Source organism: Myodes glareolus, chromosome 26 (genome assembly GCF_982192425.1).
Source record: "Myodes glareolus chromosome 26, mMyoGla1.1, whole genome shotgun sequence".
NCBI classification, from domain to species: Eukaryota; Metazoa; Chordata; class Mammalia; order Rodentia; family Cricetidae; genus Myodes; species Myodes glareolus.
The window spans coordinates 12973926-12996709 of NC_142051.1; the positions used below are offsets into that span (position 1 = coordinate 12973926).

A 22784-nucleotide genomic window follows, 5' to 3' on the forward strand; every position below is an offset into this window, starting at 1 on the left:
GCCATTAATAAGATGGGGAGGAAGGTATGGCAGAGGTTCCATAGTATCTCACTGGGTTCTTTCTTCCCAGTTTTTGTTTGTTTGTTTGAAAGATAGGGTATCTCTGTGTAGCCCTGGCTGTCCTGGAGCTTGCTCTGCAGACCAGGTTATCCTTGAACTCAAGAGATCCGCTTGCCTCTGCTTCCTGAGTGCTGTGATTAAATGCGTGGCCACCACCTCCTGGCTTCCTTCCCGATGCTGTTTCAGGCAGACAAATGGTAAAAACAAAGCAAGAGTCCAGTGCACTTTCTTTTTTCCTTTTTTACTTACATTAAATACATCGATAAATCAGCAGTTGCATTCTGTTACCACGATTGTTATGTTAGAAGGGGAGGGAAAGAAAGGCAAACGCTTTCTTAGGAAAAAAAAGGCAAAAAAAAAAAAAAAGATGATTCCTCCCCCCAAAAATTGATCAAAAGAAAAAAAGATAACAGGAGGGCGGGCAGAGAACAACAAGAACCCTCAAGCCCAACAGAGCTCAAATGAAGGCAGAAGAGCTGGTAGGAGTAGAGGGGAGGCAGCAGCCAGGCCCGGGAGCTAAGGCCAAAACTGTTCCTAAGAGAAGGAGGGAGGGGAGGAATGGAGGGAGGAGAAAAGCCCAGGGAATTGGTCTCCCAGCCCCTAGGCAATAAAACACCTTCACTCTTGTCCCGCCAGAGACTTGCAGAGAAGATTTAGCCACCCCAGAGTCTCCAGATGCACCTGGTGCTTCGGAGGACTCTCAGGTTCTAGGAAAAGTTGGAGACTTATATGTGTTTCAGGGCTGTGAGAACTAAGGCTGCCCTTGGAAAAGGAGAATTGAAGCCTAAGTGGAAGACCCTGAGCAGGGTCCTTGAGAATCTTGGCTTCATGGATTCCTCAGCTCTCTGGAACTAAAGGTATTCTGTCAGCCAAAGGGACAGAAAGGCTCTAACTCTAGGTTACAGTGGTCTTTCCTTTCTTCTGCAAATTTCCCAAAAATTCTGGCGAACACACAAAACAACTGAGTTCCCTCTTGCCTTGATGGCTTCCCACAGACACCCTAAAACACCTAAGGAAGGATCTAGAGGCCAGAGACTTGGGAAGGACCACACCCTCTGATGACACAAGGCAGCTGTGAGGCACCTTCAGTTCTAGCTGTGCCTGTCACAGGACAAGTGGCCTCTGTGGCAGGAGCCTCTAGTGGTGCATGGATTAAGTAAGAGTGGGGGTGGGTGAAGGAGGAACTAAACTCAAGATACTAAGAAAAGAGAAAAGGGGCAACAGGAGACAGAACAGCCTGGACAGTGGGAATAAAGACTTAAGTATTTACAGGGAAGTAGAAAAGACACGGTGAGATATAGCAAGGTGAATGTGAACCCTGGGAAGTGACAACCCTCCCTTTGCCTGACCCTCCTTCCTTCCACTATCGTGGCCCATGCTGTCTGAGGCCACTCTGCAGTTGCTCAGACAGACCTATACCCAAGAACAGAGGCATGAATCAGTCAGAGGAGGCTAGCAGTAGAGACTGGGCTCGAGTAGCTGCTACTGTACTGTTTTCTATAGTGCCCCCAAACCTCATACATTGTACATTCCATTTAATTAAAAAGGTTGAAGGATAGGTAAATCAATCAAAACCCCCATAAAACATGTAGCTGACTGAACTACCATCAATTAAAGTGCAAACTGCAGGGGCACGGCGTCTGGGGTTAAGGCCATCTCAAGGCCAGGGTAGGGGAAATGCCTATGTATAAACCAGAGGATGGGTACCAGAAACTGGTACCTCCTCCAATTAATCACAGCAGAGCTAAAGGTGCAGGCAACCAGTGAAGATTCTTTGGAGCACTCTGAGGTCCAATCCCCACATGGAGTGGGGGTGAGTGGGCGGAGAGAACTACCTAAAAGGCTGGGTGAGGGAAAACAGCTTTGGGATGAGTTCCAGAGCCACAGATGACACTGCACCTCAACCTTTATCCAATCAGCTAATCCAACTCCCATATGGTGCCTGCGAACTTCCCTCCCTATCTCACTCCTACCTAGGAACACCCTCCACCAGTCCACTGATGGGTGCTGCAGTGTCTCAGACAAGAAACTCCTACCAGATAAATAAAACAAAACAAGTATTTCCTTACTCCCTCCTGCTCTGAGCCTCACCGTCCCTGCAGGGCCCTTAATGTAACTAAAATTACACTGTCTCCCTTCTCAGTCCCTGGTTTACCTTTCATCATCTTGGGGAGAGGAGGAAACAGGACCAAGGACAGGGAGTGATGAGAGGTGGGAGAGGGAAGAGGCAGGAGACAAAGGTCTTCCCTGAAACACGGGAAGAACACAGTGGGGGAAGTAACAATGAGGAGGCCACTGTCTTGCACCTAGAATACAAAGTGAAGAAAGTTTGTTTTGGAAGGAAGGTCCTGGGGAGATTTGACCCCAAACCCCAGAGTAGGGCATAGTGGTGGCAACAGCTGCCTGGTGTTGGTTGCTGAAGCATTAAAAAGTGCCATGACAGAGCTGTCAGGAGGCAGCCCTTGGGAGCCAGGGCTCAGTGTGCTGTTCCCGTGGGGCTGTGTGCTGAGGGTGGGGATGGAGGTTATGTCTTAGCTCTCGTGCTAACTCCACACGTGTTTGCTGCCAGTCACCCTCAGTTGCTACAACACTGGCTCTTGTTCTGCTGGGACTGCTCATGGAGATCCACGCCTCGACTCCGGCCTGCTGCACCCCCCAGATTCTGGGGTTCACTCTTCGGCAACTTCTTTGCTAAAAATCAGAGAATGGAACAAAGCATGGTAGATTTTACTCACAGCTACTTCCTGCCCCAAACAAAAAGACTACTGAGTAGGGGCAAAGTAAGATTAAATAATCACCTGAAGAGGGCGCAAGTACTTGCAGACCTCACTAACACAGGGAGCTAAGGCTGCCAGAGGATGGAAGTTACTAGAGGAAATGTTTCTACAGCTGGAGATTTTCTTGCTTGATGGTGCTGGGGTACAAAGCCACTGCTGTCTCTGACCTTGGCTTCTCTCACTCTGTAGTCCAGACTAGCCTCCCAGATGGCAGGATTACAGGTGTACAACACCACACCACTTTTAATTTTCCTTCCTTCCTCCCCCACCCCCCACCAAGACAGGGTTTCTCTGTAGCTTTGGAGCCTGCCCTGGAACTAGCTCTTGTAGACCAGACTGGCCTTGAACTTAGAGATCCACTTGCCTCTGCCACCCAAGGGCTGGGATTAAAGGTGGGAGCCATCACCGCTGGCTTTGGTTTCTTTTATTCTGCTTTAAACTATATGTATGTGTGTATAATCAAGTGCCCTCAGAAGCTAGAGCTGTTATACCTCCTGGTTTTGATGCTTGCAAACCCACATCATTAAGAGTACAAGAGCAGAGGCTGGAGAGATGGCTCAGAGGTTAAGAGCACTGGCTGCTCTTCCAGAGGTCCTGAGTTCAATTCCCAGCAACCACATGGTGACTCACAACCATCTGTAATGAGATCTGGTGCCCTCTTCTGGCCTGTAGCATACATGCTGAGTTTGAGGCCAGCCTGGTCTACAGAGCAAGTTCCAAGACAGGCTCCAAAGCTACAGAGAGAAACTCCATCTCAAAAAAACAAAAACAAGCAAACAAACAAACAAAAAACCAACAAAAAACAGAGAATGTATTCTTAACCACTGAGCCATCTTTCTGACCCACTTTCTGTTTTTTAAGCAAGGTCTCATGTAGCCCAGGTCGGCCTCAAACTTGCTAAACATCCAAGGATGCCCTTGATCCCTTGTCTCCATTTCCAAGAATGGTGATTATGGGTGTGCTTCACTCAGTCTTCACAAGCAGCTCAGGCTGCAATCTCTCTGCTTCAGCCACTGCCCCAAATGAGACTGTGTGCATGCAGTACCATGCCAGCTAGAAGGGTTTGCTCTGATTTACCTTTTCCCCCTCTTTTCTTTTGTTGAGTCAGGGTTTTTCTGTGTAGCCCTGGCTTTCTTAGAACTTGCTCTGTAGACCAGGCTGGCTTTAAACTCATAGAGATCTACCTGCCTCTGCCTCCTGAGTGCTGGGATAGGCATGTACCATCACTGCCCGGATTTTCTTTTTTTCGTTTGAGAAAAATTTAAACACATAGCTAGCCCTGGCTGGCCTAGTATTTTTTCCTTTCTTTTTGTTTCCTGAGATAGGGTTTTTCTGGCTATCCTGGAATTAATTACATAGGCCAGGCTGGCCTTGAACTCAGGTACACACTACTGTGCTAATCTCTAGCCCCACACCTACAGTGATCTATACAACCTATGAAGGACCCTACCACCGTGCTAATCTCCAGCCCTGCACCTACAGTGATCTACACAACCTCCCAGGCTTGGTCTGGTTAAGGACAGCTTTACATATTAGACAAGGAGAGACGGGAAGACCTCAGGGCACTCTGCCCTTACCTATTGCCAGGAAGAGATCATTCACGTTCATAGCAGTCTTCGCTGAAGTCTCCATAAATAATAAGCTGTTGTCATCCGCATATGCCTGAGCCTCCTAAAAGGGAGGAAAGTAGTATTGCTTTCTCATTCTCATGCAGCACTCTAGAGGGAATACTTTACATTTCCACACTTAATGTCCTTTTCTACCAGTTGGCCCCAGACCCATAATATCATAGTGATTTCCCTCAACATAAACCCACTAAGTTCAACAAAGAGATGTCAGGAACCTGTGTGTGTAGATACGTTCAGATGTGTCCGAGGTTAACTTTGGACATGCTCAGTTTACTGTTTCTATGTATGTAGTACATGTGTGCATGTGTTTGTACTAGCGGAGGTCGGAGTCAGTGATGGAGTTGGTTCTCTCCTTCCACCTTCATGCGGACTCCAGGGATTGAATTTAGGTCTCCAGGCTTGCAACGTTACCTGATAGACCCTTTACCAGTTCCCACCTTGTTATATTGTTTTTGGCTTTTGATACAGGGTTTCTCTGTGTAACAGCCTTGGCTGTCCTGGAACTTACTCTGTAGAACAGGCTGGCCTCAGACTTAGATATCTGCCTGCCTCCCCAGAGTTTGGATTAAAAGCGTGCACCATCACCGTCCAGCACTTTATTAGTGTTTAAGACAACGTCTCTCACTGAATTAGAAACTGACTGTTTTGGCTCGGTTAGCTGCCAGCAAGCCCCTGCGATACTCCACTCTCCACATCCCCAGCACTGAGACTGCAGGCCTTTTTCATATGGGTTCTGGGATCCCCAAGTCCTCAGCTGGGCCACACAAGCACTGTACAACTGGAACTACCTCCCCAGTGTAAGGCGTTCTCATTATGGAGAAGGGTGAACTGATAGGAATCTGTGGGTTACGGCATGTCAATACCTCCTTACCGCAAATTTAACTGCTCCCTTCTTCCTGTTTTTACCCTGGTACACTACAAGTGGAATTTCCTTACTCCTCTGATCTGCAATCTTCTTCTAACTCCTCTAAAATCTTCTGGCTGCCGTTATGGCCACAGTGTTGCTGTATTTAATGTGGTGCAACTAGGAAGCGGGACAATGAGTGCCTCATGTGACTTATCAAGAGTATGGAGTGTGTTAGGGAGGGGCTCTGTGGACCATCTTACTTCATACTCCACCATGCGCTTGTTGGCAAGGTCAGCTTTGTTCCCTGCCAAGGCAATAACAATGCTAGGGCTGGCTTGCCGCTGTAGTTCCTTTACCCATGTCTTTGCCCGGGCAAAAGTTTCCTAGGAAAATATGAAAGAGAGAAAGGGCTGGAATGAGTGCTGATCCACAATCGTCACCTTCAAATCCCAGTCTCAACTCTCCCCACGTGCCCTTCCCGCTGGCTCACAATCACTGCCACTCAGTCTCCTCCAGGTGTCCTTCCCGCTCACGACTCACCTCCTCTGGTTGAGTGCTTGGAAGCATCCTCAGTACCTTTATTTTGCTATTTCAAGAACCTGTTTCTTCTCCCCAACCTAATTTAATTTCTAGAAGTAAGTTTTCTCAATAAACAATCTTCTCAGTCCACTTACCTGATTAGTAATATCATAAACCACAATTGCAGCCTGGGCACCCCTGTAGTACATGGGGGCTAGGCTGTGGTATCGCTCCTGCCCAGCCGTGTCCCAGATTTCAAACTTGACTGTTGTGTCATCTAGACACACAGACTGGGTAAGGAAGGCCGCTATGAAGAAGAAAATAAAGAAGCTGTAAGTGGGGGAGGATGGATGGGAAGATCCTGCAGTTCTCACCCAGGTTTGTCAATTACAGGCCTACCGTTCTCTCTGTGTGTATATATTGGAACAGGACTAAGATGGCCTCTCAACATTTGTGGGCAAAAGCAGGAGTGTCAGGAGTTCAAGGTTGTACTGGGCTATTTAGCAAGTTTGAGGTCAGTCTGGGCCAAGTGAGACCTTGTGTTTGCTTATTCATTTAAGCAAGGGTCTCAGCGTGTAGAGCTGGCTCTTGGAACTGATTAAGGCTGGCCTTGATTTGCCTGCTTCTACTTCCTGAATGTTGGGGTTAAATAAAAACACAAAAGGGTTTAGCAGTAGTAGTAGGTCTTCCAGAGGACCTGGGGTTCAATCCCAGCAACCACATGGCTCACAACTGTCTCTGATTCTAGTCCAAGGGATCTGATTCTCTTCTGTCTCCACAGGTACTGCATGCATGTGGTATACAGGTGAAACACTCATACACATAAAAATAAATCCTAAAAAAAATTTTATAGCTAAGAAATGGAGACTATCACAAGCTGTGAGGAATAGAGAATTCATCCGGCACTTGCATTAGTCATCCATATTCTACCCTTCCTTTGTTGTTTATTTTTGTTTCTTTTTTTAAAATTCATTCATTCATTCATTCATTCATTCATTCATTCATTCATTATGTAAACAGTATTCTGTCTGTTTACATAATGTGTGTATGTCTACAGGCCAGAAGAGGGCACCAGACCTCATTATAGATGGTTGTGAGCCACCATGTGGTTGCCAGGAATTGAACTCAGGACCTATGGAAGGACAGGCAATGCTCTTAACCACTGAGCCATCTCTCCAGCCCCCATATTTTTGTTTTTTGAGACAGTGTTTTTCTGTAGCTCTGGCAGTCTTGGAACTCACTTTGTAGACCAGGCTGGTCTCAAACTCACAAGAGATCCGCCTGCCTCTCCCTCCTGAGTGCTGGGATTAAAGTGTGCACCACCAGCGCCCAGCTATTCTAACCTTAAGGGGCTAAGAAATAATGAAGTGCTAGGCGGTGGGTGGTTCAGCACTCATGGAGGCAGAGGCAAGCAGATCTCTGAGTTCGAGGACAGTCTGGTTTACAGTGCAAATTCCAGGACAGTCAGGGCTATATAAAGAAACCTTGTAATAAAAATATTAACTTAAAAAAGAATGAGAATATTTTCAGGGCATGACACACCTCTTCTAGCACTTGGGAGGTGGAAAGGAGGAGGGCCAGGAAAACAAAAGCATTCGTGCTACACCAGTCTAGGCTACATGAGTCCCTGTCCCAAACAAACAAAGCCCACAACACTTTAAATCTTGAGGGCAGGTGCTAGGACAGTCCTCTCCTTCATCTTTACACGGGTTCTGAACTGTCCTCAGGTTAGCACAGTAAGTACCTTTAGCTTCTAAGCCATCTTGTTGGCCCATACCCCCCCACCCCAGTAAAAATGGCAAGTTTTCTTTCTCGAGACAGGGTTTCTCTGTAGCTTTGGAGCCTGTCCTGGAACTACCTCTTGTAGACCAGGCTGGCCTCAAACTCACAGAGATCCACCTGCCTCTGCCTCCTGAGTGCTGGCATTAAAGGCATGCGCCACCACTGCCTGGCTGGAAATTTTTCTTTTCTAAAATAGTTTACCACTTATTTGTGTGTCTATGATGGGTGTGTGCATTTGAATGCAGACACCTACATGAATCAGAAGCGTGGGAGACACCGAGCTGGAATTACAGGTGGGTGCAAGCTGCCCACCTGATTTGGACACTGGGGATTCAGGTCCTCTGAAAGAACTGCAAGCTCACCTAACCACTGAACCATCTCTGGCTTCCCAATAATATTTTTTAGAAGGGGTTTTAATACAGATTTAGCAAGGTTATTAAGTAAGAGTGGTGGTGTTTAAGAGCAGGTTGGGTTTATCAAGAGATTCATCTGATTATGTATTTGATCACAAATTACTGTTCCAAAACAGAAAAATCAATTTTGATGGGATGGTACTGAGGCTGTGCATGCTGTAGTCTTAGTCCTTCTTCTTTGCAGTCAGGGTCTTGTTTGCAATGCAGATTGTTCTGGAACTCATTCTATTACAAGTGTTAAACTTGGATCCTCTCACTTTAGCCTACCAGGGAGCTCGATTACAGACCTGTGTCAACAGGCCTAAGTGTTTTGCTTTTAAAGGTTTTATTTTAAGCAGGCAGTGGTCTTTAATCCCAGCATTTGGGGGGCAGAGTCAGGCGGATCTCTGTGAGTTCGAGGCCAGCCTGGGCTACAAGAGCTAGTTCCAGGACAGGCTCCAAAGTTACACAGAGAAACCCTGTCTCGAAAAACAAAAAAAAAAAACAAAACAAAAAAATAAGGGTTTAATTTCAAAGCATGTATATGTTTCTAAAATATCTATTTTTATAAATGACATGTATTGTGTGGGCAGTGCTAGTGTCTGAGGAGAGCTGGAGTGACAGGTGGTTGTGAGTCACCTGAAAAGGCTTGTTCAGAACCAAACCTGGTCTGTTCCCAGTGTGTCTCTGCCCATCACACCCCACCCCCCCCAATAAAAGTGTGTGCTTTTAACTTCTCAGTCACCTCTCACGTCCCTGGGTGTTTTTTTGACATAGGGTCTTGTTAGGTAAGCTCAGGCTAATCTGGAACTTGAAGCAGTCCTCTACCTTAGCTTCCAAAGTGTTCCCATGTCACCCTGCTCTATTTCTATCTCATGACGTCACTCAATGGAACTTCACTGACATTAAGATGATAGGGAAGAGCTGGGCAGTGTGGCACACACCTTTAATACCAGCACTTGGGAGGCAGATGGAGGTGGATCTCTGGGAGTTCGAGGCCAGCCTGGTCTATTAAAGAGAGTTACAGGACAGGACTACACAGGGAAACCTTGTCTAGAAATCTAGAAAAACCAACCAACCAAATAAATAAATAAAAGAGAGCGAGAGAAAGGGTGAGAAGGCAAGTAACATCTCTGGCCTTTATCGTCTGGCAGCAACCTCTGTCTTGGGTCTCTTGAGAACTACGATTAGAGGTATTAGCTACCAGGCCCAGCTTTTATTTGTAATTTATTTATTTATTTTGAGACAGGGTCTCTTTACATAGCTCCGACTATCATGGAACTCACCATGGAGTCCAAATTGGCCTCAAACACACAGAGATCTGTTTACTTCTGCCTCCTGAGTGCTGGGATTAAAGGCATTTGCCACCATGCTTGGTCTAATTTTTTTTTTTTAATTGTGACAGTGCCTCATGTAGGCCAGGCTGGCCTCAAACTCAAGACTGCTAAGGATCATCTTGAATACCCAATCTTTCTACAGGGTTTTCATTTCTGAGATACCAAATGGTACTGAGAGTCAATTCCACAATCAAGTCCTAGACGGTCCTTTCAAGCCCCACTAAGCACTGAACCTTCTGTTAGACACTCACCTCCAATGGTGCTTTCCTGGTACTCATGGAACTGCCCTTTGACAAAACGTAACACCAGGCTAGATTTCCCCACGGCAGATTCTCCCAGCAGGACCAATTTGAACTGGCATATTTTGCTGGCCTGGGGTTGCCCATTGGGCCTGGCTGTACTTCTGCTAGTCATATCCAGGTTGTCCAAGTAGGAAAGGGTAGAGGGAGGGGAATGCCACAGAGCGGCAAAGGGGGGAGGGGAAGGGGAGGGACTTCCAGGCTTCAACAGTCCTGTAAGGAAAAAAGTAAATAAAATTAGACACAGGATCATTGAAACTGCAGCCATTTCTTTTCCCTTTAGCATTGTTTGTTTTTGTTTTTCAAGACAGGGTTTCTCTGTGTAGCCCTAGCTGTCCTAGAATTCACTCTTGTAGACCAGGCTGGCCTCAAACTCACAGAGATCCACCTGCCTCTGCCTCCTGAGTGCTGGGATTAAAGGTGTGCACCAGCACTGCCCAGCTTTTTTGTTTTGTTTTATGAAATGGTCTAAAAACTTTGGCCTATAGCCCAGGTGGGTTTGAACTGGTGACAATTCTCTTGCCTCTGTCTCCTAAGCACTGGGGATAGAGGCAGGAGCCTCCATAATCAAATCAACAGCGTTTCTCTGACAGTATCTACACAGCTCAGGGCGACTTTCTAATCCTTCTGCCTTTACCTCCCTTAAGTGCGAGAACTGCAGGCCCACATGCTCCCCATGGCAGCTTACTTTGGTTTTCTGATATAGGATCCACTGCATAGCCTTGGCTGGCCTTGAAATTACTGTGATCTCCCTCTGCCTCTGAGTGTTGTGATCACAGGTGTGTGAAGTCACTTTTCAGAACAGGAATAGAATCTCTTCATTTCCTTGTTCCTACAGCTTAGCTCTGGTTGCACTTCTGATAAGGTCCTCCACAGCTGACATTCAGTGGTAGGTGTGGGAGACAGGGCGCTGAGGCAGGAGAATCAGCATTATGGAGGCCAGGCCAGCCCCACACCCCACTATCATCATCATACAAGGAACAAGTCAAGACTGCTCTTCCCGAGTGTGACTGGCAAGGGAGCCGAAATGGCCACGGAAGAGTTTTTAATTCCCTAACCATGTCTTCAGATATTTTTCTGAGTCACAGTAAATCCATCAAACTTTAGTTGGCTTGTCCAACCACAGGTACACCAGACACTCAGTATGCCATGGGTTTTTCACGTGTCCAACCACAAGTACACTAGATACTCAGTATGTCACAGGTTTTCGCTTGCCCAATCACAGGTACACCAGACACCCAGTATGCCATGGGTTTTTGGCCTGTCCAACCACAGGTACACTAGACACCCAATAAGCCATGGGTCCCTCCTCCCAAGACAGGGTTTCTCTGTGCAACAGCCCGAAGCTCTCCTGGAACTAGCTCTGTAGACCAGGCCAGCCTTGAACTCACAGAGGTACCTCTGCCTCCCAAGTGCTGGAATTAAAGGCGTGTGCCACCCACATCCCGGTTCTAGGGATGTTCACAAGCTGGACAAGTATTTCACTATTGGGTTATATCCCTGCTTTAGTTTTCTTAGATAGGATCTCACTATATAGTTAGTGCGGTGCTTATTATGTAGCCTAGGCTGGCCTCCATCTATGGGATTTCAGGTGTGGACCACCATACCTCCATTTTTTTAGAATCTTGATTATATGCACATATATATTTAATATTTATACATATACTAATTATTACTATATTCCTGCAAAGCACCCAAGATATGAAAGAGATACATAAAAATCAAGGGGAAAAGGTAAAAATGAAATTATGCAGAGGGTTGAGAGAGTAATCTATGGGAATGACAATTACTAATCCTGATACACAGTATTATTAAAAGTTTTTTAAATCAACAGGCGTGGTGACATACACCTTTAATCTTTAAGCACAGGAGACAGAGACAGGAGGATCTGTGAGTTTGAGGCCAGCCTGGTCTACAAATAAGAGTTCCAGTACAGCCAGAGCTGTTACACACAGAAACCCTGTCTCGAAACGCCAAAAAAAAAAAAAAATGCTTTTAAATCACTTATTTTGTGTATGTGTTGTGTGGAGGTCAGGAGACAATTTGCATGAGTTATTTCTCTCCTTCTACCACATGGGTTCAGGGACTGAACTCAGACTGCCTGGCTTTGAACAAAGGTCTTTACCTGCTAAGACTCTTGCTACCCTACTTATTCCCCACTCTTCTAGAGACTTACACTCTGGATGGATGCAGTGTTGCACATCTGGGAGCAGAGGCAGGTGGCTCTTTGAGTGTGAGGCCAGCCTAGTCTACACAGCAAGTTCCAAATTAGTCTGGCTTTCACATGTGTATGTGTGTACACCTATACACATGTACACACATAAACACACAGCACACATAATTAATTGTACCAAGAAACCTGAAAACTATTACTGCAAATCAGAATTAATTTGCTTCTTAAACAACTGTGCAGTCTTTCTCAAACTGTGGGCTGTACACCAATAGTGATATATCCCCACAGCAATGTCTAGGTGACATATCCCCCAACACGCACACACCAGGAAAAAGTTCCCAGTCATTTCCTCATACTTCATCTATTTGAAAGTGTATGATCCAAGGGGAAGAACATTAAGCCACAATGTTACCTTTTTAAATAAGAAAACATGAGCACTAAGACAGTGAATTCTTGTAGCCATAGACAGATGCATCGCTCTGGCCCTGGGAAATGGCTGGAGCATGGGGGAGAGCGGGGAGAAGAGTCATAAGAACACTTGGGCTGCAGAGCCTTATTATCCCAGAGACTGAAGTCAAGCAATAGCTCACTTAGAAACAGGTCAGCAAACTTTCTCACTTCTAAGCACCCTTGGGTTGCTGGAAATTAATAACTATGGAGTTAGAAAAGACAACCCCTCACTTCAATTGGTGACCTTAGCCATCCGTTCATTTTTGCTCTTCACTGTAACTGATGGGCAACCCAAACTATAAACCATCATTAATCTCATCGTGATTATAAAAACACCATTTTTAAATGCAATAACTAGACTCAAAGATCAGAGGTACAGAACTAAAACGGATATGTAGGATTCAAGTTCAGCACGGTCATACATGCCTTCAATCCTAGGATTTGGGAGTCTGAGGCAAGAGAATGAGACTGAAGCTCGCCTAGACTACACAATGAGACCCTGTGTAATGGGGAGATGGCTAAGCAGTTAACACTGGTTGCTCTTCCAGAGGACCCAGGTTTAATTTCCAGCACCTACACTGTGGCTCTGTAACTCCAATCCTAGGGAAAACACCCTCCTGCTTCTGAGGGCACTGTATATACAGATACAAAGACATACATGCAGACAGAATACCCAATAAATACAGCCAAAAATAAAGGTTAAAACTTTTTAATTAGGGGGCTGGAGAGATGGCTCAGAGGTTAAGAGCACTGACTGCTCTTCCGGAGGTCCTGAGTTCAATTCCCAGCAACCACATGGTGGCTCACAACCATCTGTAATGAGATCTGGTGCCCTCTTCTGGCCTGTAGGCACACATGGAAGCTGAACACTGTGTACATAATAAATAAATCTTAAAAAAGCTACACAGAGAAACCCTGTCTCGAAAAGCCAGAAACAAAACAAAACAACAAATAACAACACCAAAAACTGAAACCCAAAACAACCAAACATTTGGGGCCAGAGAAGTGGCTCATCTGATTTTCAAGAGGATTCAAGTTCAGTTCTTAGCACCCATGCTGGGTGGTTCATAACTACCTGTAACTCCAATTTCGGGTGATTCAATGCCCCTATCTTCCACGGGAACCTGCATTCAACTAAACTCTCTCTCTCTACACACACACACACACACACACACACACACACACACACACATATATAAATTAAAAAAGAAAATATTTTTTAAAATTCAATTGATTTCCTTTTCTTTCTTTAGTTGTTTGTTTTTTAAAGTAAGGGCCTAATGTAGCCCAGGCTGGAACTCATAATCCTCTATTAGAGTCCAAGCGCAAGGACTCTAGATGGGGCACCAGTCCCCATCATCAATTCAACTAATTGCTTATTCTGCTAATTTTTGTTTTTTTAAAAAGGTCTCATTATAGCCTCCGATGGGCTGAAACTCACTTTGTACACCATGCTAGCCTCAAACTCAGATCCCAGTATCTTTGTGTCTCATTCCACAGGTTTGAGTCCCCTCCCCTGCACTCCAGTGATGGAGTTAGAGATGTGCACCACAGTTGTGAATTCTCTCCCCTGCACTCCAGTGATGGAGTTAAAGGTGTGCACTACAGGTGTAAATCCCCTCCCCTGCACTCCAGCGATGAAGTTAGAGATGTGCACCACAGTTGTGAACCCCTCCCCTGCACTCCAGCGATGAAGTTAGAGATGTGCACCACAGTTGTGAATTCTCTCCCCTGTACTCCAGTGATGGAGTTAGAGATGTGCACCACAGGTGTGAATCCTCCCCTGCACTCCAGCGATGGAGTTAGAGATGTGCATCACAGGTGTGAACCCCCTCCCCTGCACTCCAGTGATGGAGTTAGAGATGTGCACCACAGGTGTGAATCCTCCCCTGCACTCCAGCGATGGAGTTAGAGATGTGCACCACAGTTGTGAATCCTCCCCTGCACTCCAGTGATGGTGTTAGAGATGTGCACCACAGGTGTGAACCCCCTCCCCTGCACTCCAGTGATGGAGTTAAAGGTATGCACCACAGGTGTGAATCCCCTCCCCTGCACTCCAGTGATGGAGTTAGAGATGTGCACCACAGGTGTGAACCCCCTCCCCTGCACTCCAGTGATGGAGTTAGAGATGTGCACTACAGTTGTGAATTCTCTCCCCTGCACTCCAGTGATGGAGTTAAAGGTGTGCACTACAGGTGTAAATCCCCTCCCCTGCACTCCAGCGATGAAGTTAGAGATGTGCACCACAGTTGTGAACCCCCTCTCCTGCACTCCAGCGATGGAGTTAGAGATGTGCACCACAGTTGTGAATTCTCTCCCCTGCACTCCAGCGATGGAGTTAGAGATGTGCACCACAGGTGTGAACCCCCTCCCCTGCATTCCAGCGATGAAGTTAGAGATGTGCACCACAGTTGTGAATCCTCCCCTGCACTCCAGTGATGGTGTTAGAGATGTGCACCACAGGTGTGAACCCCCTCCCCTGCACTCCAGTGATGGAGTTAAAGGTATGCACCACAGGTGTGAATCCCCTCCCCTGCACTCCAGTGATGGAGTTAGAGATGTGCACCACAGGTGTGAACCCCCTCCCCTGCACTCCAGCGATGGAGTTAGAGATGTGCACCACAGGTGTGAATCCCCTCCCCTGCACTCCAGCGATGGAGTTGGAGATGTGCACCACAGGTGTGAATCCCCTCCCCTGCACTCCAGTGATGGGGTTAAAGGTGTGCACCACATGCACCTCCACACCTGGCTTTTTTGTGTGTTTCAGTGTTTTGCCTGCATGTATATATACCGTATGTATTTCTAGTGCCTCAGAACTGGAATTATAGAGCTGTGAGCTTGGAACGGAACCTGGGTCCTCTGCTAGGAACCGCTGAGCTAGCTTCCCTCCTATTTATTTGAGTGGGGATCTTATTATGTAGCCCAAGCTACCCTGCCTCACGCTGAGATTATAGGCCTGTACCACCATTCCCAGTTTTTGTTTTTTCTAGAGCTGACAATGGGAAAATGATCCACTTAAAGGCAAAGAAAAAAAGTGAGTGCTCTGGCTATAACAAGTCATCCACCAACCTCCATCCTCCTCCTTCACAGCTAAAGGTGAGGAGTCCCTCTTAAAGAACAAGTCCAGAGAGGACTGTTCAGTCAAGGTGTCAGGTGTTGCCTGCTAGGACCTCCAAACAAGCTCTCAAGGTCTCATAGGCAAAAAGTAAACTAAAGCAGCAGGTGTTATCTTTATCACCTTCAAGCCTGAAGCCAAAAGAAGGGAGGGGCCATTCCTCCCGTTCACTTTCAGTGCAGCTGAGCAGGGCGCCTCCTGGGTCAAGCAGACAATCCCAGCACACAGGGTGCTGTGATGACAGGTAGGCTGTGGAGAGTTCAAGTCTGTCTAAAACAAAACAAAACAAACAAAAAGGGTGAGTGTAGTGGTGCCTATCTACAATCCCAACACTCGGGAGGCAGAGGTAAGAGGACCATCGTCAGAAATTTAAAGTCAGGCAGGGTGTTGGTGGCACCCACCTTTAATTCCAGCACCGGTGAGTCAGAGACAGGTGAATCTCTGTAAGTTCTAGGCTAGCCAAGGCTACATAGTGAGACCTTATCTGAAAAAATAAAAACTGATGGTCAACCTGATCTACTGAGTCCTAGCCCAGTCAGAGTTACACGGAAAGATCAAAAAGAAAGAGCAGCTCCACAGGAGAGGCCTATGAAACATCCCTAAACTTGGGAGGACTGAGGTCTCTCCACAGGTCAGCCACTGCAAAGTGTGCACAACAGTAAAGGTTTCTTAGTCTTGCTGTCCCTAGAGCAAGAATGCACTTCTCAGGCCCTCTTTGACTTGCTTCAACTCATTGTAATCACACTAAGTCTGAGTAAAACTTCTAGAGGTCTATCATCCACCAGGAAACAAGAGTTCCCGGTACATGGCCGCCATACTCTGCTCAGTTCAAAATAAGGTCAGTCACCCAGGCCAGAGCCAATCCATACATCAGATAGTCCATCTCCGCTTTACAAGTAAGGAAACTGAGGCTCATAAAATTAGCCAATTTATCAGGTACTAAGTATAGCCAGCCATGCTGGAAAGGAAGCAAAAGCAGACAGAACTCTGTGAGTCTGTGGCCAGCCTGATCTACAAACTGAGTTCCAGGGCAGCCAGAGCTGTTATAAAGAGAAACCATTTCAAGACAGGCAGTGGTGGCATATGCCTTTAGTTACAGCAGGCGGATCTCTGTGAGTTCAAGGCCAACCTGGTCTACAAGAGTTCTAGGACAGGGTCCAAAGCTATAGAGAAATCCTGTCTTGAAAAACAAAACCAAAGAGAGAGAGAGAGAGAGAGAGAGAGAGAGAGAGAGAGAGAGAGAGAGAGAGAGAGTCTCTAAACTCTAAATAAATAAGTATAGCAGCCAAACAGTATTTTTGTCCCCTTTATACCACTGTATTTTTTCTTTTTTTATTTTTATGAGATAATGTTTGCCTGTGGCTGTGTATTCTAGGCTGGTCTTCAATTCATAGCCCAGCAGCGGTGGCACACGCCTTTAACTCTAGCACTCAGGAGGCAGAGGCAGGCAGAACTCATCTCTGAGTTTGAAGTCAGTCCGGTCTACAGAGTAGGACAGCCAGGGCTACAGAGAAACCCTGTCTGAAAGAATACCAGCAAAACACCCATGGGTCTCTGCCTTCCATGTGCTGGGATACAGACATGTGCCACCACACTCAGCCTCCTCCACTGTATTTTGTTTTAAACATTTCTGGAGACAAGACAGTCTTATACTTGTGATACTCCGGTCTCAGCTGCCCAGATGCTGGGATTATAGGTGTAAATCACCTACCCAGCTCTACTGAACTTTCTGTTGTTGTTGTTGAAGACAGGGTTTCTCTTTGGCTTTGGCTGACATGGAAATCACTTTGTAGAACTTAGACTGCCTCTGCCTCCCAAGTGCTGGGATTAAAGTCACCTCCTCCATGCCAGCCTCTACTGTCCTGTACGCACGCATGCATATGATGACAGAGGACAATCTGTCTCTCCAGCACTGCCCATTTGGCTTTTTGAAGCACGGTTTCTCACTGGCTTACCAATCAGGCTAGGTGGATGGACAGCCAGTGAGTCTCAGGAATCTGCCTATCTCTGTACCTCTAGTGCTGGGATTACAACTGTACACCAGTTTTGGTTGTTTTTTGTTTGTTTGTTTTTACATGGGTGTTAGGGATCAAAATCAAGTCTTCAAAAGCATGCTTCCCACTGAGCTATCTCCCCAACCCTTCCACTGTACTTTTCAAGGAATCAGGAAATGCTTAACTTTGGAGAGGGTACCAAAATACAAATATGAGTGTACAGTGGATAGAGCTTCTGCCTTGATTCAGCTTCAGGAAGGACCAGCTTTGGAACTCAAAACAAATTAGGAAAGCAGGCTTTCCCTAGGATCTGGTCTCAAACTGTTCCTACAAGATGAGAACTACTCCTATGTATCAGGTCTTGACCAAGCCCTGCCTGGATAGTTGGCAAAGGGGAAACTGTGGCAATCTGTAGGAGCTGGTGATCTCTGGGGTCAGTGTGAGCGTTTCTAAAGGAAGATGGGACAGAAGCCAACAGATACCCTCATTTCTCTTCCAACTTGGTTCAGACCCAAATCACCAAAAATCTCGAGCTGAGATTTGCACTACTTAGCTGAACTCTTTAATTCTGTTGGGTCAATATTATCCAGTGAGTCACTCGTTCGAGAGTTCTACCTCCTCCATCCTCCCCCTTGTACTTCTCCAAAAGGCAAAAAGCAAGCTTATCGCTTATCAGCATGGTAGTACTAACTCCCTATTATTGACCTGGGAAAGATTGGAATGCCATTCCTTAATTTGTCTGCCTAGCTAACACCTAACTTACAGGGTTGGGTATAAACATCACCGGTGACACTGTGTAATTATCTTCTGACTACAGCAAAATTCATCATTGCTTTAGAGTCCCAAGGAAAAGCTAAGAGCTGGGCAGTGGTGGTGCACACCTTTAATCCCGGCACTCAGAAGGCAGAGGCAGTGGATCTATGCAAGTTTGAGGCCAGCATGGTCCACAAAGTGAGTTCCAGGGGAGCTAGGGCTGTTTCTCTGTTACACAGAGAAACCCTGTCTTAAAAAACCAAAAAAGAAAGAAGAAAGGCTAATTTAGACCAAGACTGAGGGGCTGGAGAGATGGCTAAGCATTAGTAGCACCAGTGTCTCCTGCAGAACTTGGGTTATTACAACTTAACTCCAATTATAAGGGATATAAGCTGTTTTGTCCTTCAGAGGCACCAGGTAGGCTTATAGTAAACATATGGACACGTAGGTAAAACACCCATACACATAAAATAAAAATAAGTGAATTTCTAAAAAAGTTAGGCTTGCCTAGGCAGTAAATTCAAAACCAGTGTGGGCAACTTATCTCAAAGCAAAAAGTTTAAAAAAATTTAAATAAGCAAAGCCAAGAGCTGGACATATAGCTCAGCGGTACAGCATGGTTAACGTGCTGTATTTTACTATACTAACTCTTTACTGTATAAACACATACACACGTGTACATATGGTAATAATATAGCATATACACATCATAAATATATATCTAATAATATATTTACATATATTTTTAAAAGGAAGATAAAATTGTATTTCATTAAAAATCTTTTAAACATTTTTATGTGTGCACGTGTGTGTGTGTGTGTGTGTGTTTGAATGTCACAGGACATTTGTGGAGGTCAGAGGACGACTTCTAGGAGTTGAGTGTTCTCCTTCCATAGTGTGGGTCCTGGGACTCCAACAGGCCTCCTTAAGCTTAATGACAAATGCCTTTTCTTGCTGAGCTATCTCCCAGCCAGCAATACTGCATTTCCATCACACCGAGTTACATCCATTTGCTCTGCTAAACCATTTACTTCTCAAAAAGTGGGATTTAAAACATTTATGTCATCATAAATCTTTGGAGCAGTAGTAAGTAGTTGTTCATAAGTACTCCTGAAATCAAGGGCAAAGTAATCCTTCCCAACCGTCAGTGCCCCTGGAGAGACCGCAGTTCAGCTTAGGGACTGCTGGCCAGCTTCAGAAACAGTGCTCTTCTCAGGCGCTCCGCAACTGCCCTTGGATAGAGGAACCCCACCTTCAAGGTGTGCTGTTGTAATTCTCATGGGCTAACCGCTTTTCCTGTCTCACAAGGCCTAATCGCACAGTATGTCTCTGTAACACTGAAGCAACTCCTGGTGCCTAAAAACAAAGCTCTCCAGGGTTTGTTTTTTGTTGTTGTTTTTTTTTTCTTTTTTTAAGTTTTGGGTCAGTATACCTGTGTTTATCCGTGGCCTCGAGAAACAAATTTAGGAATGAATGAAAGTCATACCACCATACAGCCATGTAACCACAACCCTTAAACAGAAACTACATTCTAGTCCAGAAATCAACCTTTCCCGTCTGGGAGACTCCTTTTTCAGTTCAGTTACTGCTCAGTGAATGGCTGAATCTTTCCTGAGATATTCTTGGGAGGTAGGATATCATGTGTGGCTTTAGAGCATCCTCCCTCCCAGACGGCCACCGCACTTCCTTACTGTTCACTGCTCCACACTGCAGTTACATTTGGCTTCATGCATATGAAGCATCTACACCACTGACCCCTTCCCACCCGAAATGCCTTACAATCCGGAAGTAGGCAATTCTATCAACACACACAGACAAGGAAACCACAAAGGAGTAATCTCTGTGCTGAAGCAAAATAAGAGAAGATACAGGACATGATTTCAAGGGTAACAAGAAAAAGCCCTCGTCTCTAAATACTGTTTGGACCCTTGACCAAAACCATCGGCATCCCTCTGAGACAAGGGAGAGACAGCCCAGTGCTGTGACCACGTGAGGGGTTCGGTTCTCACGCTAGCAGAGATGCTAATAACTGTCCCAAACAAAACGCTTTCCGTGACTGTTGCTTTCCTGCCCATAAAAAAGTGTTGCTCATGTATCCGGGCAGTTTTCAGGACACCCAGTGTCCTACTGTGCATGCACTGAAGAAGGCAAATGATAACTCAGAGGACAACTCTGTGCTTGTTCTGAATTTGATAGAAGACAAGATGAGCTGCAGAAGAAATACAATAAATAACAGAGTTATCATCCAAGAGAATACTGTGGAAAGAATGAGAAAAGGGAATTTAGGGAGAACATGAACCCCGTCTTTGGTGGCACATCGCTCAATAGGAAGATTAGTCTTATTTACTATCTTTAACTGCCCTCAATGAAATAAGCTACGTGTGCAAAGATTCAGATTTTGCATATTTCTGTACAGCTTAAACATTCTGAAATATATATATATATTACTTTAGTAATTAAGAAATATAGTGATACAAGCTAGAGAGATGGCTCAGAGGTTAGGGACACTGACTGCTCTTGCAGAGAACCTGTGTCCTCAGTTCCCAGCACTCACTTGGCAGCTCACAGTTGTCTGTCACTCCAGTTCCAGGAGATCCAATACCTTTTCTGACCTCTGAGGGCTCCTGCACACATGTGGTGCTCATACACACTCTGGCACACATACATACACATAAAATTAAATCTCTCTCTCTCTCTCTATATATATATAAAAGCATATATAAGTAGGTATATGTATGTGTATATGCATATATATGTATGCGTTTATGTACACACACACACACACACACACACACACACACACAAAGATGTGCAGTGATAAATAGCATTAGTATAGAAAGGAAAGAGGAGGTAGGACCCTAAGGGAGAAAACAGGGTCCGATGATATATGGAAAACTGACAGGTCAGTAGACTCCTCCCTCCTTCCCTCTCTGTCTCTCTCTGTCTCTCTCTCTCTACACACACACACACACACATACACACACACACACACACACGTAATAAACTTTAAAGTCATCTTCATTCTCTATAATCCTTTCCTAACTACCTCAGGGTTTGACCTAACTAGTTAGTCACACAACAGCGCCTCTTGAAGAAGTGGACAAAGGAGAAGCTCTGATGCCAACTTTCTGGGAGGGAGCTTCTCAACTCTTCCCCAAATCCCCTAGGGATATCACCTCACAGTTCCAGGCCTGGAGACCTCCATTAACTGTCTAGAAAATGCCCAAGCATTTCACAGAAACTTCAAAGAAGTTTCAACAAACATGGTCCATTTTTCCAGTGGCTGGGGATCCCTAAACCCCTTTCCATGCAGATGACACAGTCCCCGAGTCTAGGTAAAAGTTGAGAGTAGCCATCACAGACCACATTCTGAAGTGGGAAAGACTGGGCAAAGCACCCCTCTCCCCGAGTCTTAGTTCTTTCACAGTACATGCCATAGGAACAACCAACCTAACAAACCAAAAAGACAGCAGATGCAGTAAAGACCAGCTATGAGGCCAGGGCAAACTAAAGTTGGGGGAGGGGGTGAACCTGGATTTACTAGGAGCCAAGGAGAACAGGATTTTACCTGTCGTCACCCTTTCTCCTGAAGTACCCCCAAACTTCAAATCGTCACATCTAAACACTAAAGGAACAAAAGAGTAAGGAAAAGGAACTCCAAGATTCAGGGCCTCTCCTCACCATCATTCCAGAAGTTCCCATAAGTGATACCAGGCCCTGCTTCTACTTCCTTACTTTGCCGTTCTAGCTCAGTAATGCATTCTTCATTTACCGAGAATCCTCCTTCACTGAGACCAGATCCCTCTCTGGCAACACCGGAGCCGCTCAGTTCCCTTTTCAACAGCCACTTTTCCTGAAAAGAACGCCTCTCGCTCAGAACCCCCGACACTGGCCGCCTCTGGGGACCCAGCCTCAGCTACCCTCGGGGCTGGGCGTAGCGCTGACCCCTTCACACCTCCTGCCAAATGGGCTTCCCCTCCCTGGCTGCCGGGTCCCCGACCCAGTTCCTTCCTCCATACCGCGGGGCTCAGAATACCAAGGCCGGCCATGGACCTCCCCGACTCCGGTCCCCACGCCCGTCCCCGCGAGCGGCCGCAGTCAAGCCAGCCGCCTCCCCGAGCGGAGGCTCGGCTCCAGCCCAGTCGATCACCTCCTCAGCGCCCCCCCTAGGCCTGCCGGGGCGGCCCCTGCTGCCCTCTCCATGGGATGGCTAGCGCTGGCCCAGGCCTGAGCCGCCTCTGCCGCCGGCCAGGCTGCGCTCCTCTCCGGACCTCCATCTCTGCCCTTGTGGGCTCCATCAGCTCGGTACCTGGGGCTCCGTCTCCCCCGTCGGGCCCAAGCCTGTGTGGAACAGACAAACAGCTGCTGCTCAACCAAACCTCCTGCCCACTTCTCCTCCTCCTCCTCCTCCTCCTCGCCGGGCGAGGTCTCCAGCCAATCACAAGACCGCCCGCCTACTGTGGAAGGTGGGCTATATGCGCTCTCATCCGCCAATCTTCTGGAGAAAGGCGGGCTTTGGGGGCTGTCACCAACCAGTACAGTGAGAGACTTGACTGGCGATGCTACAAGCCAATAGCTAAGCGAGAAGCCTTGAAGATTGACGGGATGAGGAACCATTAAAGAGAGCGATCCTGAGGAAGAGGGCGGTGCATCATTGA

General features: G+C 46.4%; 1 protein-coding gene across 2 annotated transcripts; it reads right to left on the reverse strand.

The window, feature by feature from the left end:
- Positions 1-282: 282 nt before the first annotated feature.
- Rab5b (RAB5B, member RAS oncogene family) lies at positions 283-22575 on the reverse strand. 2 transcript variants are annotated; one of them, XM_048418085.3, is made up of 7 exons: positions 22436-22575; positions 15503-15649; positions 9594-9854; positions 5987-6138; positions 5573-5695; positions 4415-4508; positions 283-2751 (listed from the first exon to the last, which is right to left on the reverse strand). In XM_048418085.3, exons 3-7 carry the CDS (start codon positions 9754-9756, stop codon positions 2636-2638), a joined length of 648 nt encoding a protein of 215 aa, XP_048274042.1. In that variant the 5' UTR covers positions 9757-9854; positions 15503-15649; positions 22436-22575; the 3' UTR covers positions 283-2635. The 2 variants fall into 2 exon arrangements, with proteins under 2 accessions (XP_048274042.1, XP_048274039.1); XM_048418082.3 differs by lacking the exon at positions 15503-15649 and having other exon boundaries at positions 22436-22563.
- Between the last annotated feature and the right edge of the window lie 209 nt (positions 22576-22784).

Excerpts from the sequence above, each read along its gene's own strand:
- Rab5b (XM_048418085.3), bottom strand. The coding sequence starts at position 9,756 with ATGACTAGCAGAAGTACAGCCAGGCCCAATGGGCAACCCCAGGCCAGC. Across the intron at positions 5,696-5,986 it reads TTTATGATATTACTAATCAG|GAAACTTTTGCCCGGGCAAA; the intron begins GTAAGTGGACTG and ends ATATTTTCCTAG. Across the intron at positions 4,509-5,572 it reads AGCGCATGGTGGAGTATGAA|GAGGCTCAGGCATATGCGGA; the intron begins GTAAGATGGTCC and ends CCTCCCTTTTAG.